The 18,355-nt window shown below is 40.7% G+C and overlaps 1 protein-coding gene across 2 annotated transcripts in view; it reads left to right on the top strand.

Moving 5' to 3' along the window:
- LOC149944046 (sal-like protein 1) overlaps positions 1-6,937 on the top strand; it is a 146,407-nt gene extending 139,470 nt beyond the window's left edge. For both annotated transcript variants that reach the window (XM_090174692.1, XM_090174693.1), the window contains one exon: positions 1,752-6,937. In XM_090174692.1, coding sequence (XP_090030818.1) covers positions 1,752-6,544 — 4,793 coding nt within the window. In that variant the 3' untranslated portion in view covers positions 6,545-6,937. The remainder of the gene's footprint in view (positions 1-1,751) is intronic.
- The last annotated feature ends 11,418 nt before the right edge of the window (positions 6,938-18,355 follow it).

The following is an 18,355-nucleotide window of genomic DNA, read 5'->3' as shown; positions in this document are numbered from 1 at the left end:
GAGAGAAAATCGCGTTATTTTTACAGCTTTCTGTACCCCTCCTGGTGAGCGGGGTGTCCGTCATATTTGCTTCCGCAGGCGGGTGGGTCGGATTAGGCAATATGCCAATGGAGAAAATAAAGATGTTTATGGGGAAGGAGCGAGCCGATATGGACGTCTGCCGGGAAGAGAACCCCTTAGGCGAGAGGACACGCGGGAAAGCGGCCTTACCGAATCCCTTCCTATAAACTTTAGTAATTACTCGCTCCGGATTCCGGTGTAGGGGTAGCGAAGGGCGAAAAGTTTTGGAAAACGCGCAGTGAGTAACGCCATAATCATAGCCAGAGATGGCCACGAGCGGGCCCCGAACAAACCCGGTAATAGCCCGGCGATAAAAATGGTCTCAGCTTGGGTGAGACTCCATCGACGAAGAGCCCCAGAGACTCGTAGAGCAACAGCGAGCGTCCGAAGAGGCCAGACCGCCCCAAATCCCTTTCAGATAGATGTTCCCTTTGGCCGCAGAGACCCCTACACCCAAATCCCGCTGAGAACATAAAAATACCATATTATACGATGCGCGCTACGAATTTTTAACAAATATATATATATATATATATATGTATATATATATATATATATGTATATATGTATATATATATATATATATATATAAATCCGGGCCATATTTCCTTCATAATCACAAAATGGAAAAGCCATTGTGAGAGAAATTACATTTATCAGAAGTTTATAATACTTTTCTACGAGTAACAATAAAGACATAATACCTTTGCAGGCACGAGGCAGTTTTCAATGGGCTATAATTTCCCACCTAATTTAAAAAAAATTCACTGACTAAGGATATTTATATTTAAAGCATATTTTTCCTTAGAAAATAAATAATTTACGTATTTCACCATGAACCATTTTTATTCGAAATTTCTTTTAAAAAATCAGCAAAGATACGGAGTTCAAGCGAATCATATTAGCAATATTGGTGACATTACTTTCAGGTCAGAGATCATGAGGCAAAACGCCACAAGATCCCGCGAAATAATCACGTGACCCCCATGGGCTTCTAAGTGTCATGGCCGACCTATACGCGTTACTAGGGCAACGAACACAAGCCACACGAATAGATAGTAAAGATATATTATATACTACTGCATAAGTAACATATTAACTATATGTATGAGACTATCTATTGTTTAAATGATAATTTGATGACGGTACCTTTTTTGACACTGAAATTATCGCTAAGCTCCGACTTGGACTTACACCTGAACTGAGTAGGTATATTTAGACGCTTGAGGGCTCTGTGCTGAGAACTACAACTAGATTGCGCAATAGCTCTGAAAATTCCTTCGGTGATAATTTTTCCTAGGCTCAACAAACACAGCATCCGATACAAGGAAAATGTACTTAGCCTTTAAACACGCTAACGCAGTGTTGTGTACAACAATCATTGGACGAGCATTTTTACTGAACTTTTTACGGAATGGGGGGAAGACAATTTCAGAATTTTCCCCTTCCGACGGCAGTGGGCGCTAAAGCGTCTAACCAATAAAAACTGTACACAAGACTTTTGGCTAGCTGCTTTCTCCTCGTGTGGGGTGCTGTGTTTGTTACTTTTAGTTGACATACTTATGGTTTTTACGGTACTTATAACTACTGGTAAATGAAGATAATATTTCATTTTTTTTTCTATTGAAAATTGATTGAAAGAAGAAAAAAAAACAGTTTGTAGCTAATGCTTTCCTATTTCTTTCACGCAGGCGGACATTGTTTCCAAACTCGAAATGCGGAAGAATACGACTACGACGACGACTGCGAGGACGCTGCCGCCAGTGGCGACATCTTGACGGACGACGAGCACATTTGCGGTAAATGTCGAGCCGAGTTCCTGGAGTTGTCCGATTTCCTGCTTCACAAGAAACTCTGCACGCGCAAGAGACTGGTTCTGGTGGTGGCAACCGACCGTTTCCAGGACCCCAATTACGCTAGCGAGCTGGAGCCCATCGACGAGAAGATCCCCGCGGCCTCCGCTCGCGACAACGCGTCGTACCGCTTCGTCGACGAGAGAATGGCCGGCCAGGCGGAGAAGCGGCGCAAATCCGCCTCGGACGCCGATCGCGAGACGTCGCCCGGGACGCGTCAAGAGACGGCGTTGAACCTTTCTCGCGGTGGTGTCGGTGACAACACTTCGACTTCCAAAAAGACTCTGGTCACGGCCAGCGTGTCCGTTTCATCAAACCTACCTCAACCTCATTACTCGCTCTTGCCGGACACGCACGTGGCCCTGGAAGCCCTGCAGAACACTCGCGTCGCTGTGGCGCAACACGGACACAACACCAGGGCGACCGAACTCGGAGCGCTGCAATCGGCTCTCTACACTCTTCAACAACAACAACTGTTGCAATTGCAAATCATTCAGCAACTTCACGCTCACATACTCGGTAACGCGGGTCCGCCGCCGACGGCCGCCCTTATGGCGCCTGTGCTGTCGACCGTTCTACCACCCATCGCCGCGGCCCTGACTGGCACAGCGGCCCTGACTCCGCCTCAAAGTATTGACGGCGCGTCTACTTCCCTCACTACGACGTTACCGCAAACCGCCAGTTCCCTGTCGATTCACAAGAACATTCTGGTCAACGCGTTACCTACGTCATCTACCATCGCGAACGCGCCGACTGAAAAAGATTCGTCGATGGCACCGACGACCTCGGCCCATTCTAACGTGACCCTGTCCAATAAAAAGGAAAGCGAAGACAGCCCCAGGCTGCTTCAAACGTCACCGCTTCAGCCCCTCGCGTTACCTCCTCCACCGCCTCAAGAACCGAATACGCTGGAGCTTCTACAAAGACACACCGAACAAGCTTTACAAAATACCATGTCGGGCGGATCTTTCTTATTGAACGGCATCAACGGCCTCGGAGGCTGCGATTCGTTGCGCTTGAAGAAAAAGAGTGAAGACGGCAAAGAAGAAGCCCTATTTAGGCACCGCTGCAAGTTTTGCGGCAAAGTCTTCGGAAGCGACAGCGCGCTGCAGATTCACTTGCGGTCGCACACGGGCGAGCGTCCTTTCAAGTGCAATGTCTGCGGAAACAGATTCTCGACAAAGGGCAATTTGAAAGTCCATTTCCAAAGGCACAAGGCCAAGTATCCGCATGTAAAGATGAACCCCAACCCGGTTCCGGAACACTTGGACGCTCTCCATCCACCTCTCGAACCGCCGAACGCTTCCTCAGTAGGACCTGGTTCGCCGTCGGCCAGCAACATGATGATGATGATGGGTTCGACCAATTCCAATTGCAGTAACGCCTCTAACTCCATCAACGTTTCGGGTAACATCTCGGAACCCGATCGCTCTTCGACGCCCCAACTTGCCGAGGATTTGTCCGTCAGACCGACTCGAAACGAGTCACCGACCGAAATAACGGTACAGTGCGATCCGACGCTGCTCGATCGATCAAGGAGCGTCTCACTAAACGATGTTTCCAATCTGACTGCAGCTTCCGACACTTCGGTGGACGGATCCGTCATGGATGACACGGAGACGAATGTCAAGTTAGAACGAGATATCGACCAGGACTCGATGGCTTCCTCCGGTTTGGATCCGCGAGGCTTCAATGACGACATGATCGACGACGATGATGATGACGACGAAATCCCACGAGAAGACGAAATCAAAAGGTCCGTCTCGGCCGAACCCTACTACAACCCCAACCGAATGTCGACTTACTCCCCTTTCATGCATTCGTCCGGACCCACGTTTCCATCCTTTCTGCAAAGCTCGCCTTTCACGGGCGCCCTCACTATGTCACCCTTCAATTTCGGCTCGCTGTCGACCACGGCTAACATCAATTCGACGACAAACACGACTCAGGCCCCGGACGGAGGCGAGCAAGGGGCGGTAAGCAACCCAGCCCTCTATCAAGACCTCTTACCGAAACCGGGCAGTGTCGACAGCAATTGGGAAACGCTCATGGAAATCACCAAAACTTCCGAAACGTCCAAACTACAGCAATTAGTAGACAATATCGAACACAAATTGAGCGATCCCAATCAATGCATTATCTGTCATCGTGTTTTGAGTTGCAAGAGCGCCTTGCAAATGCACTATCGCACGCACACGGGCGAGAGACCATTCAAATGCAAAATCTGTGGCCGGGCGTTCACAACCAAAGGAAATCTCAAAACGCACATGGGCGTGCATCGCGTCAAACCGCCTCTTCGCGTTCTGCACCAGTGCCCCGTATGCCACAAACAGTTCACCAATTCTCTAGTCCTACAGCAACACATAAGAATGCATACGGGTGCGCAAGTCAATCTATTGAGCAGAGGGGGAGACGCGAAAATCCCCTCGATGCCCATCCTACAACCGTCTTTCTCTCGGTCAATGGGGGCATCCCAAGGTCACAACAGTCAAGCGGGAATACTCATGTCGCCGCCGCCGCCCATGATGCATTTGGCGCTGCCCGAGTCCAACCGACGCAAAAGCTGCTCCCCGGCTTCGACGATCAACCAGTCGCCAGTATCTCGAAGTCCCGACAGCGTCATCAAAGAAGGGGCGGGCTCGATCGAAGCCTCGCCCAAAGACGAAGGTTCTTCCAAAAGGGAAGAAGAATTAGATGAAAGATCTCCGAACACGCCATCGCCGGCACCGACAAACAGAAGCGCCAGTCCTCCGCCACTCACCCCGATCAAAGAAGAGCTGCTTTCGCCTCCCATCGTGGTCTCGATGCCCTCGATCTCGACGGCTTCGAACGCGGCTCGAGAATCGCCACTGAGAACTCTTTCGCCAGGTTTCGAGAAAAGCTTACCGACTTCGATGCGGCATTCGACCTTCACGACATCGTTGGCGGCGCTGGAGAATCACGTCAAGACCATCAACACGGCCATACCTCAACCGTTACCGTTCGGGCCGTTCGGAATCGCTCTTCCGGTAAGCGGATACCAGAGATACGACGACCCCTCGTCGTTCGCGGGCAGAAACCACCCGTTAGAACTTTCGACCAGGTCAAAATCTCCGGCTCAATCGTCCGCGTACTCCTCGTCCCCGGCGACGAGTAGGGCGGCTTCCGAAGGCTCGACGGACGAGAGGTTGACACCGGGAGTGGCGAAATCAGTATCGCCGCTCTCCGTATCGATGTCGTCAATGGTATCTCCCTCGAACGTCCTCTCATCCAACAGATCCGAGAGCGGGGCGCTCGATTTGACGCCCAGAGCTTCGGTTTTGAGCGGACACGCCACTCCCAACGAAATGCTCGTTTCCCCGCGAATGTTCCCGTCTCCCCTGGGCGGCCTCCCCTTCCCGCCGACACCTGGCCGATCCAACACTACTTGCCAAATCTGTTTCAAGACGTTCGCCTGCAATAGCGCGCTCGAGATTCATTATCGAAGTCATACCAAAGAGCGCCCTTTCAAGTGTCACGTCTGCGAAAGAGGATTCTCGACCAAAGGAAACATGAAGCAGCACATGCTGACTCACAAAATCCGAGACTTGCCTTCACAACTCTTCACCACCACCACCACGCCCCCGACTCCCACCTCGACCGACTCGCGGGGCAGCGTCAACCACGAGGACTCGCAAAATGACAGCATCGCCAACACCCTGAAAGAACTGGAGAACTTGAAAAGGCAGCAAGCCCACCACCATCACCACCACCACCACACCAACAGTCACCATACCCCGCACCACGGCAGCTCGGCTCCCAGTCCCGTGGCCAAGAGACCGCCCGGGATGCCCAAGCACATGTGTCACGTCTGCAATAAGCCCTTCTCGAGCGGGAGCGCCCTGCAAATTCACATGAGAACGCACACGGGTGACAAGCCCTTCAAATGTTCAATTTGCGGACGGGCTTTCACTACCAAGGGCAATTTGAAGGTGCACATGGGCACCCACATGTGGAGCAACGGCTCTTCCCGGCGCGGTCGACGAATGTCTTTGGAACTACCTCCTTTACCCATGCCACCGGGCTCCAAACCCGGAGATTTGGTCCACCATCGACCAGATTTGTACTTTCAGTATTTCAACCCGGCCTATCTGAACGGGATAACGCCTCCGAAAATGAACGAGATCTCGGTCATACAGACGGCGGCGGGAATTAGCAACGGGGGAGGCGGGATCCCCATGTCCATGCACCAGCAACACGTCATGAACCAAATGATGTCCGGCCATCGACCACTCCCCAACAACGGGAACAACAACAATAACAACAACTTGGAAGGGCCCCATCGGACTTCGGCTTCTTCGACGCCGGATTCGTCCAAAACCAACAACGGCGACTACCGTTTGCAAGGCCACGACTCCAAGAGGACCTCTTCGCCCCGCGCCGGAGAGCGAAGTAGTCCCATCAGTCAGCGTCACACGCCAACGTCCATCGGCCTGATCCAGCATCCCCCGACCAGCATCGGGCCCAACTGGGGTTGGAAGATCGCTTGCAACGTGTGCAACAAAATATGCGTCTCCTCCACCGAACTCGAAATCCATTTAAAAACGCACTACAAACAGGACAATTCGGAATCGCGACTTGACAAATCGACACCCGAAAACTTAACAGTGTGAAGATAAACGTTTCAGAATTGCCGCTTCTGACGGACTAAGCGATAGTCCGTTTGTAAATAATTACCCTTCAATCGAACCTCCCCAACCCTCAAAAATACTTTTGGAAAAACGCCTCGCCCGAATTCCCCTCGAAGCCTTTTGGTGACGTTAAGGCCTAGCAGAAAATCATAAATGGTTCCTATGGTCAACTAGTCCTTTCATTATTAATATTACGATAATTCCCCAACCCCTCACTATTAGAGCGGTGTTAAATACATAATAAAAGAAAAACGCAGCTTGAGTCGAGTTCAAGTGGAGCGCGACAAACTTCAATTTTCTCCAGATTTACAAAATTTCGAAAAACAAAAACACGTGCCGTTTGTCGCGGGATACGATCATAATGTAAATTCGAAAGACGTGCAATCTGAGCGTTCGTAACGTTACGTTGGGTCGAATCGAGACGAACCATTGAAATAAAAATAAAGAACAATGAAGAACAAATCTCGAAAAGAAACAAAGTGACTAGTAAAAAGTAAATTCGAGAATTATAAAGCTGGTTTTGTGTAAAGTGTTAATTATAAAACAAGTGTACAGAAATTGATGTCCCCAGGAGGGGGACCACCCCATCCTACGTTATTCATCCCATACGTCGTAAAAACACAACATGACCCCCCCCCCCACACTATACCGTATTTAAAACACGTGTTTTACAAGAGAAAAATAAAATGACGAATCCCCCAAAATTTATCCCCCCACAAAAATTGTAAAAGATATTTAATCGTGGTGCTTTTTATTGTCGTGAGTTAAAAAGTTCCTCTGATGGTTGTTTGTATAAAAAAATCACACAGAAAAAAATTCGAAATTTAAATAGCACAACATCAACAGAGCATTCGGAAATAGTCAGAGTAGGTAGTCAAGATCCCAATGGAAGGAACACGATCAACGTTTGTCAAAAAGACTGAGGTCTTGTCAATGCTATTTTCACGAATTAGGGCGCCACCCCACATCACGGGACTCCCTGCCTTTAATTTTACCGCGCATTTGATGAAGTGGAAGGAAAACGACCCCAATGTCGGGTGGCGACATCGTTTGTCGAGATAGCGGCATCAGGAAGCCTCGTTGCGGTTTTTTTAGTTGAAATTAGTTTTAATATTTCATTTTATCCAAAAGGAACTGTGGTAAATTAAAAGGAAATGCTAAATCAAATACCAACTAAGGAATGTGAATTAAAATGTGCATTATAATTAGCAGCGTGTTGTAACGAGAGCAAAATTATAAATTTGCATTTCCGTTCAATTTCCACCTCAACAATTATCAGAATATAATTGCCAGCACTAGTAGTTTAGATATCGGTATTTATAGAGCATACGCGTGCTATTTTATTTGTCAATATTACAAAACCCTCACGTTTTAATTCGAAATATTTAATATGTTTTGTGAAGTATTTTAAACAAAGTACTCCCTAGTTGGGAAAATTTATGTCACGAATGTTTCAAAAATCGCTATTCAATTTTTCACTTAATTCACAAATGATTGTCGTACCATTGAGGAATTTCAGATACGCCTGTTTCGCTAAAAAAAATCTGATTTGTCGTTAGCTATGTTTAATTAATTAAGGAGTTTTTAAAACATCAACCAAGTCTTAAAATGTATTTTTAAAATTTAACTGATCAACGACGCAACGAATTCATTTCAGAAACCAAATTTTAAAGGGATTTATCTATTTACAACTTTAAAACTACAAATGAAACACAAAACGTTATTCAGTGCCATTAAATGTGCGTTTAATTTTAAAGTGATTCAAAATACGAGATTTTATGGTTTCAATGATGACATGAACAAATAATGGACTTATACAATCCTAATACGTTATCATCATCTTAATAAACGAGCGCTGGACCTACCTAATCTAGAATCGAAAAAATACAAGTGAAATCTAGTGTCATTTTTACTTTGAAGTCCCCGTAGACGGCACTGAATAACAAACAAATGTTTCGTATTAGTAAGCCTTGGCGGCTCAATTTAGCGTAATTTTATGGGTTTAATATTGCTCTAATTTGACCTTAGATGGTACTATATAATTTCACTAAATAAAGTCATATAGGCGTTAAATTTAAAATCAGAGGTTCATCACGACTGCAAAATGAAATGGTTTCTCCTTAAATGATGATTTGACTTTTCAATGTCATTTCTCCTTAAATGATGATTTGAATTTTCAAGGTCATTTCTCCTTAAATGATGATTTAACTTTTCAAGGTCATTTCTCCTTAAATGATGATTTTACTTTTCAATTTCATTTCTCCTTAAATGATTATTTGACTTTTCAATTTCATTTCTCCTTAAATGATGATTTGACTTTTCAATTTCATTTCTCCTTAAATGATGATTTGACTTTTAAGGTCGTTAAAATGTTTTTTTTGTTCTATCTTTTCGTACTTTAGGATTTTTTATATATAGGATATGATCCAAGGCGTGGATTATGTCCAGATTTTAATTATATATAGAGGAAAATAAACCATTAAAGAGAGTTTTCTTATTTTTAGATCCGTCAGGTGGCGCTAGTGTTTCGGAAATCGGGGTTAGAACCGCGACACAATCCAGGTGTTTTATTCCAACGTCGCAGTTTCGATCCCCGCTCCACGATGAAACGCTAAACCACTCGCGGGTTTTTGCGTATTTTTGTTTTCGTTGATTTTTTAAAAATAATTTGCTTATTTGAATAATAATTATTGAAAAAATAACCCTCATTTTTAACTTATAAATGTTATTTATCCTCCATACTTCGTTATCGTTTCGTTATTTTTTTTTTATTATCGCGTCTTTGAGAAATCCAGTATTTCGTGTTTTAATTCAAACGTGTTCGGTACTGCCATCTGATGGCCGAATTCCTCAAAGAGCTGTACTTATTTAATCAAGGTTGTGATACGGATTCGACCATCAGATCTTCCCAGTACCGGTAAAAAAAATCATATTTTTTATTAATTTTAATTTGTTGGTTTTTAAATCAGGTACAAAAAGTATAAAATTATAATCAGCCTTACGGAAAATTATAATAATAATTAAGGCATAAATTCAAAAAATTAAAATATATGTTGAGGAGGTTAAAGTTTCTACAATTCTTTAAGTGTCACAATCTAACAATTGGTTATAACCGTAGAATCAACTAGCGCTATCTACTGAAATTAATAATAATTTCGTTATTATTATAAAATTAAAATTAAATATTTGTAGCCGATGGTTAAGTGGAGAAGATAGTGATATAGTTACTGTGATAAAATACTCTTCTTTATCTTCCAGCGGTTTAAATATAAGTGGAAATTAAATTTTCTTAGACTTTTTATGTCAATAATTTTCTGTTTGTCTTTTTTTCGAAGTTAAAACCAATACAATCATTCCAAAATTACGGACGTTTCGAAAATAATTAAAATTTCAAACGAGTATTATTTTTAAACCCCGTAATTTAAAAATAAAATCTAAAATAAATTATAAAACATTTAAGGAGAATTTGAAAATAGCGTTGAAAATTTTCCCCAATGGTACGACAATCGCAACTTCGAAAACTATTAAAAACTATTCATAAAATCCAGTAAAAATTAGATTTTTTGTCTCATTGTTTAATTTAAATAAAAATAAATAGTTTTGTTTCTAAGTATTTTAAGTTATTTGTTAAACGGGGTTATTATTGGTTGCTTGGTGGCAATATTAAACAAAATTATAATAAACAAAAAAAGGAGAAAAATAACTATTTTTGTAACAACCGTAACCACTGTTAACTTGACATCTCGCCCCATTAAAAAAATGTGTCTCCTGATAATTATTATTATTAATAATAAATACAAGTTTACAAAACCCGTGCGCAGTTACTGGTTTTCAGTGTCATGTTCTAAATAAACTTTGAAAAGAAAAACACCGAACAAAAATACAAAATTTAAATTGTGTCCGAAGAGAATTTCAAAACTGTAGTCTTGAAAAATATTGAAAGGGGGATAACAATCTGAATAATAAAACGTATGAAAAAATAAAACCATTGTTTCGTCGATCTTGACCCTTTGAACTTTCGAAATAAAAGGAATAATTTTAAAAAAGTGAACCATGTTACGTCTTTTCTTATCATTCTTTCATATACCTCAATAAGAATTCATATTTTCAACTAGGAATGTTTATCATAGCGTATCTGTCGTGGTAAGTAGTGGCGAAACATGATGGGCGGCGTATCATTTCATTCGCTGGTTAGTCTATCTTACGTCAACGCACAACGTTAACTAATTCGCCTAAAATCGTGAAACGCCTCGTATTCGGAGGGATACAGATTGGTTAAGTCGATATGTGGCCAGAAAATATAGTCCTCTCGATATATTCATACCGAGGGACTTCAGGTGTACAAATCAGCAGTGAATTCACGAAAATTTAGTAGCTTTAATAACGTTAATCAATTAAATATTGAAATCACTTGAAATCTGAAATCAGATGTAGAACATTTCTAACATTGGAATGATTGGATAGCCCCACGATTCACACGATTCTTTGCAATTTAGCCCGTAGAATTCCCACAGGATTTTGCTGGCGATTTTAAATTTTGAAAGACTCGCCTCGTTTGGATTGAACTTGGTAATTTCTACATTAAATACGGACTAACGTCGCGTAAAACTGGTTTTTACTTCCTTCTCTCCCCACCAGAACTAGTTTTGATTACGATAAAACCGTCATCGACTGGAAAGTTACGTCAATTACGTCATAAACTTGCCACAAGGTCTCATTGTGAAAAAGTTCTTTCTCGCACACTTATGAGTAATTATATTACATATGACAAGGTAATGAGTGTTAAAACTATTATTTGCTATCACAAATATACATACTAATGAAAAATAATCGAGATTCTGAAGGCGATATCTCCGTATACTTTTCTCAATACGCTTTGAAAAACCTTAAGCCTTGCCCGCCTTTCGCGTTTAAAGTTTTAAACCAAGGATAGTCTATACCAACGTAATCTACGTTTCAGGGTTGCCAATCTACGTTTCAGGTTTGCCAACCGACGTTTTGGAGAGCAATTTACTTAGACTACAAAGACTAAATATAGCGCTCACTAGATTCGCTAGTCCTAGGACGCGTTAATTTCTTCTTTGCTCCTTGTCGAAAACTAGACGTTTCAAAAGTTTTACGTTGGCGGTATAGGGAGTTAGAGGCTTCCCTTATTATAGGCTTAATATTAAGGAAATATTAGATTGAGCTGATTTCTGGACAAGATAAATAAAATATTTAAATATTCATAAAAGCGCTTAATTTTAAAGTAGTTCCAGCATTAATTTCACTGATTGGAGTAGTTTTTCAAAACGTGCAGCGTGTAAACGGTAACAATAATATTCCCTGGGTTATTTAGCTATTTTAAATCATATTTTCCCTGTATAATAGTTTCAGAAAACTCGGTGGAAGCTTGCTAAATTTGCAGTTTAAATTACGTACTTAATTCATGAACTATTGATGATTTTAGGTTCTTATTCTGCAATAACTTTTATAATACACTGCAATAAAACATTACAGAATTAAAGATGAATTGCAAATACTACTCGTGAACGTTAAGGATTCTAATTGCGTAGACTTGTTAGACTGTCTAATTAGTTAATCATTTAAAGTTACCTATAGTTTATTGAAATACACTGAACTGGATAAAATAATTAAATAATTAATTAATGTATATAGCTGGTTAAATAATAAGTTAAACAATTTCGGTCTTTCGTCTATAAGATTTTTCCAGATAATAGACTAATTATTTTTGACTTTAAAAAGTTATATAGATGATGCAGTGATTAGACTAGTATTAAGTAATTGATAAAGTTTAAATAAATCTTTGATTTACGAGTTTATTATCCTCGTTATCGTACGTAAAAATTACCAAACCGGTTACGAAGCTCACACATACGCCGCAATACCCACTTTGGCGCTATGCATAGTATCCAGGTAATGACGGCTATATTTAACTTGAGTTCAAGGCCTAGAGAAAATTGCAAGCTTAGAGATGAAAAAAAAAAACGCAATGGAAATATAATGCTTCATCTACGTAGATGAAGTTTTATAGCAAGTGTCGGCTGGACGTGAAGTAGCTCTTTTTATAAACAGATGCCGCTAGCGTCGAAATCAAAACAAGATGCTTGAGGTACATTTTGACCCAAAAGGCGGGACATAAAAGTACCCCTCGCGTTGATTGGCTCGTTCGTAAATTTTACGATAACTTAAATCATAGTAATTTTTAACAATATATTTTATATGGGATATATATTTTAGGTTAAAGTACACTAATTAGAGTATAAGTTGTCTAATTATAATACTCTACAATGGTTCTCTGACGACCTTATCGTTTTGTTATTTTGAATTTTAGCTTCCTGTGTCATTAATAGATGGCACCATGCTCTCCAGTAAAGTCAATTTTTCCCCGAAGAATCGGATATATTCGTTGCCATCTTTAATAACAAAGGCCTTATCATAATACAGGTGGAAATCATAGAGCTGAATGTTGCTTTAATTATCTTTAAAAGGTAGGGCATTCCACTTGGAAAAATTATCTGCTAAAGTAACTAGCGCCAGCTTCTCCCTAGGTGAGCCATCAAAAATATATACTTTACAGGCCATTTAAAGGGCCACAAAATTGTTTGAATTTCGTAAAAATGGCTTGGAAAATGCCAAATTATCATTCGTTGGATCTACTATCGCGGAGGTACGGAAGGGGCGGAGCTACTTGTAATTAGAGAAGAAGTTTAAAATTTATTCTAGGGAATTGGCCCTTTAACCGTTTTGTGAAGCTTATTAGAAAGATTATTGAAAAAGCAGAGGGTGGATTTTACGTTGATTTGTCAACAGCTCCCTCTATAGATGATAAATAGAAGCTCACGAAAAAATAAGTTAATAATTTAATAAAAGTTTATTTTATAAAATTTACTTTTATAACTTATAAAATAAACATTTTCGGCAAATATTTATTTTAAAATGTGGCTATCTCTCCTTGATGCAATAACGATAAAAGAGGGGAAATCTGTCTGAATAATGGGGGCCATCCGTAAGCTTTCGTTATCCAACTCTCTGAAATTCAATAACCCTGCTTCGAAGTGGAATATTTTAAAACTCGAAGTGGTCAACGTATTTTTGTAGAGCTATCGAATAATATTTTTAGTGTTTTAATAAAAGTACTAGCTGCATGCGTCTTGAAATTGAAATGCACTTAAGCCTTGCACAATTAACGCGCAATCGATATGAGTGTTCAATGGAGCGACATTTTCGGTAAAACAGAGTACACGAAATCAAATTTTTATGTTTAGACTGTTCTCACAGTCATACTTTTAGTATTGTTCAAACACCTTTTAAGTTTTTGCCGTGTGCCCTGTTTTAGCCAAACCATCTTATACCAATTTAAAAGGAACTTAATCCTAGGAGCAACAAACACAGCACTGCCCACACAAGGAGAAAGCAAACCCGCCAATAATCGTGCATTTTCTAGTGTATAGTTTTCATTGGTTAGACGCTTTAGCGCCTGCTGCGGTCGGAAGGGGAATTTCGTAAATTGTCTTTCCCTTTCCGTAAAACGATCAGCGTAAAGGTTCGTCCAATGAAATTTGTACACAACACTGCGTTAGCGTGTTCAAAGGCTAGTTGCGTTCTCCCTGTGTTTGTTGCTCCTAGTTTGAACAAAGCAGTTTTAAGATACTAATTATAAAAGTAGATAATCAAATGTTACCGTTACTTTTAAATAAAAATTATAGTTTTTCATAAGTAAAAAAATAGTTCTTGCCTCTGCGGTCTAATTACTCGTACCAAATGAGAAAATAATGATATCCGTCCGCGCCAAATGGCCCAAAATTCATTATGGGAACGCACCAATGAGTCTGTGAGAAATGGTCACTCCTGTCCAGTGCTCGAAACGGCCATCATTCTACAACAATGAGACGAAGTAGGCGAGGGGGAATAAAACTTGGGTCCAGTCAGTCCGTGCGGGGTAAGAATGAAGGAAAGGGCTTTACGCGTCCGTGTCCAGTACGGGTCGCTTGACCAACGGGCTGACCACCACCTATACGTGGAGGGGGGGACATGAATGATGAGTGTAAAGCCATGATTCAGCCTTTCGCGCCCAGGAGTCCCGGAGTTTCGAGTGCGCCTAATGAGGCGACTCCTAATTGATACAAAAGAGTTTTCCCTGAAGTGGACAGTGGTCAGAGGGATCGTCCGAATGGAGACATCTGAAACACCTGGCCGGGTTTTTGGCTGCGCTCATTCAATTAAGGTCATTATAGGGGAGACGACCACTACCAAACAACTGGCTGGCTCAACAAAGAATGTCGACCTTACAGACGCCCAGTGGACACGGGTCATTCGCATTTGTTATATAGACACTCATCATCTTCCCCGCTACGTTCATGGTTAAATTACTGGAACGTACCATTAGATTCAGTACAACGATTAGACCAAGAACGCATTCATGTTACAAAAGAACACTTAAAGAGAAAACATCATAACATCTGTACATTTCATCATTTTGTAGCAAATTTGCTTATAAGAATGATATTGATTAGGTAAAACAAACCATCTACACAGAACTTAAAGTACAAATAGCCGTTGACAAGAACGTGCTTAGGTAATTGAGAACGTGCGACTCAACTCGGTTACAGAAGCAAGAAGTACTATAAGGTCATTGCGGTGTTTAGCAATGTAGATTTTTACTAAATGGCAATATCGACCTTGAAAATGGAGATATTTTGTATTTACAAAAATGTTGCACAGCAAGTGAATATAGACGGAAGCTTGACCTTACATGCTAGGGTTATACTCCCTTTTAACTTGGCACATATTCAGAATCTAAAAGTTCCAGTATTGCACTTTCATATTTCTTGGCCAGTATTCCTCTTTCATATTTCTTGGCCAGTATTACTCTTTCATATTTCTTGGCGAGTATTCCTCTTTCATATTTCTTGGCGAGTATTCCTCTTTCATATTTCTTGGCGAGTATTCCTCTTTCATATTTCTTGGAGAGTATTCCTCTTTCATATTTCTTGGCCAGTATTCCTCTTTCATATTTCTTGGACAGTATTCCTCTTTCATATTTCTTGGAGAGTATTCCTCTTTCATATTTCTTGGAGAGTATTCCTCTTTCATATTTCTTGGCGAGTATTGCTCTTTCATATTTCTTGGCCAGTATTCCTCTTTCATATTTCTTGGAGAGTATTCCTCTTTCATATTTCTTGGCCAGTATTCCTCTTTCATATTTCTTGGACAGTATTCCTCTTTCATATTTCTTGGAGAGTATTCCTCTTTCATATTTCTTGGCCAGTATTCCTCTTTCATATTTCTTGGACAGTATTCCTCTTTCATATTTCTTGGAGAGTATTCCTCTTTCATATTTCTTGGCCAGTATTCCTCTTTCATATTTCTTGGCCAGTATTCCTCTTTCATATTTCTTGGCCAGTATTGCTCTTTCATATTTCTTGGCGAGTATTCCTCTTTCATATTTCTTGGCGAGTATTCCTCTTTCATATTTCTTGGCCAGTATTCCTCTTTCATATTTCTAGGCCAGTATTCCTCTTTCATATTTCTTGGCCAGTATTGCTCTTTCATATTTCTTGGCGAGTATTCCTCTTTCATATTTCTTGGAGAGTATTCCTCTTTCATATTTCTTGGCGAGTATTCCTCTTTCATATTTCTTGGCCAGTATTGCTCTTTCATATTTCTTGGCCAGTATTCCTCTTTCATATTTCTTGGCCAGTATTCCTCTTTCATATTTCTTGGAGAGTATTCCTCATTCATATTTCTTGGCGAGTATTGCTCTTTCATATTTCTTGGCCAGTCTTCCTCTTTCATATTTCTTGGAGAGTATTCCTCTTTCATATTTCTTGGCCAGTATTCCTCTTTCATATTTCGTGGCCAGTATTCCTCTTTCATATTTCTTGGAGAGTATTCCTCTTTCATATTTCTTGGCGAGTATTCCTCTTTCATATTTCTTGGCCAGTATTGCTCTTTCATATTTCTTGGCCAGTATTCCTCTTTCATATTTCTTGGCCAGTATTGCTCTTTCATATTTCTTGGAGAGTATTCCTCTTTCATATTTCTTGGCCAGTATTCCTCTTTCATATTTCTTGGCCAGTATTCCTCTTTCATATTTCTTGGCCAGTATTGCTCTTTCATATTTCTTGGCGAGTATTCCTCTTTCATATTTCTTGGCGAGTATTCCTCTTTCATATTTCTTGGCCAGTATTCCTCTTTCATATTTCTAGGCCAGTATTCCTCTTTCATATTTCTTGGCCAGTATTGCTCTTTCATATTTCTTGGCGAGTATTCCTCTTTCATATTTCTTGGAGAGTATTCCTCTTTCATATTTCTTGGCGAGTATTCCTCTTTCATATTTCTTGGCCAGTATTGCTCTTTCATATTTCTTGGCCAGTATTCCTCTTTCATATTTCTTGGCCAGTATTCCTCTTTCATATTTCTTGGAGAGTATTCCTCTTTCATATTTCTTGGCGAGTATTGCTCTTTCATATTTCTTGGCCAGTCTTCCTCTTTCATATTTCTTGGAGAGTATTCCTCTTTCATATTTCTTGGCGAGTATTGCTCTTTCATATTTCTTGGCCAGTATTGCTCTTTCATATTTCTTGGCCAGTATTCCTCTTTCATATTTCTTGGAGAGTATTCCTCTTTCATATTTCTTGGCGAGTATTCCTCTTTCATATTTCTTGGAGAGTATTCCTCTTTCATATTTCTTGGCGAGTATTCCTCTTTCATATTTCTTGGCGAGTATTCATCTTTCATATTTCTTGGCCAGTATTCCTCTTTCATATTTCTTGGCCAGTATTCCTCTTTCATATTTCTTGGCCAGTATTCCTCTTTCATATTTCTTGGCCAGTATTCCTCTTTGATATTTCTTGGCAAGTATTGCTCTTTCATATTTCTTGGCCAGTATTGCTCTTTCATATTTCTTGGCCAGTATTCCTCTTTCATATTTCTTGGAGAGTATTCCTCTTTCATATTTCTTGGAGAGTATTCCTCTTTCATATTTCTTGGCGAGTATTCCTCTTTCATATTTCTTGGCGAGTATTCCTCTTTCATATTTCTTGGCCAGTATTCCTCTTTCATATTTCTTGGCCAGTATTCCTCTTTCATATTTCTTGGCCAGTATTCCTCTTTCATATTTCTTGGCCAGTATTCCTCTTTCATATTTCTTGGCGAGTATTCCTCTTTCATATTTCTTGGCCAGTATTCCTCTTTCATATTTCTTGGCCAGTATTCCTCTTTCATATTTCTTGGCCAGTATTCCTCTTTCATATTTCTTGGCCAGTATTCCTCTTTCATATTTCTTGGCCAGTATTCCTCTTTCATATTTCTTGGCCAGTATTCCTCTTTCATATTTCTTGGCGAGTATTCCTCTTTCATATTTCTTGGCCAGTATTCCTCTTTCATATTTCTTGGCCAGTATTCCTCTTTCATATTTCTTGGCCAGTATTGCTCTTTCATATTTCTTGGCGAGTATTCCTCTTTCATATTTCTTGGCCAGTATTGCTCTTTCATATTTCTTGGCGAATATTCCTCTTTCATATTTCTTGGCGAGTATTCCTCTTTCATATTTCTTGGCGAGTATTCCTCTTTCATATTTCTTGGCGAGTATTCCTCTTTCATATTTCTTGGCCAGTATTCCTCTTTCATATTTCTTGGCCAGTATTCCTCTTTCATATTTCTTGGCCAGTATTCCTCTTTCATATTTCTTGGCCAGTATTGCTCTTTCATATTTCTTGGCCAGAATTGCTCTTTCATATTTCTTGGCCAGTATTGCTCTTTCATATTTCTTGGCCAGTATTCCTCTTT

This window comes from Leiobunum rupestre, chromosome 5 (genome assembly GCF_980474605.1).
Source record: "Leiobunum rupestre chromosome 5, qqLeiRupe1.1.hap1, whole genome shotgun sequence".
Lineage (NCBI taxonomy): Eukaryota > Metazoa > Arthropoda > Arachnida > Opiliones > Sclerosomatidae > Leiobunum > Leiobunum rupestre.
Note: the sequence above shows the minus strand (reverse complement) of the source record. Positions and strands in the feature narration are given on the sequence as shown.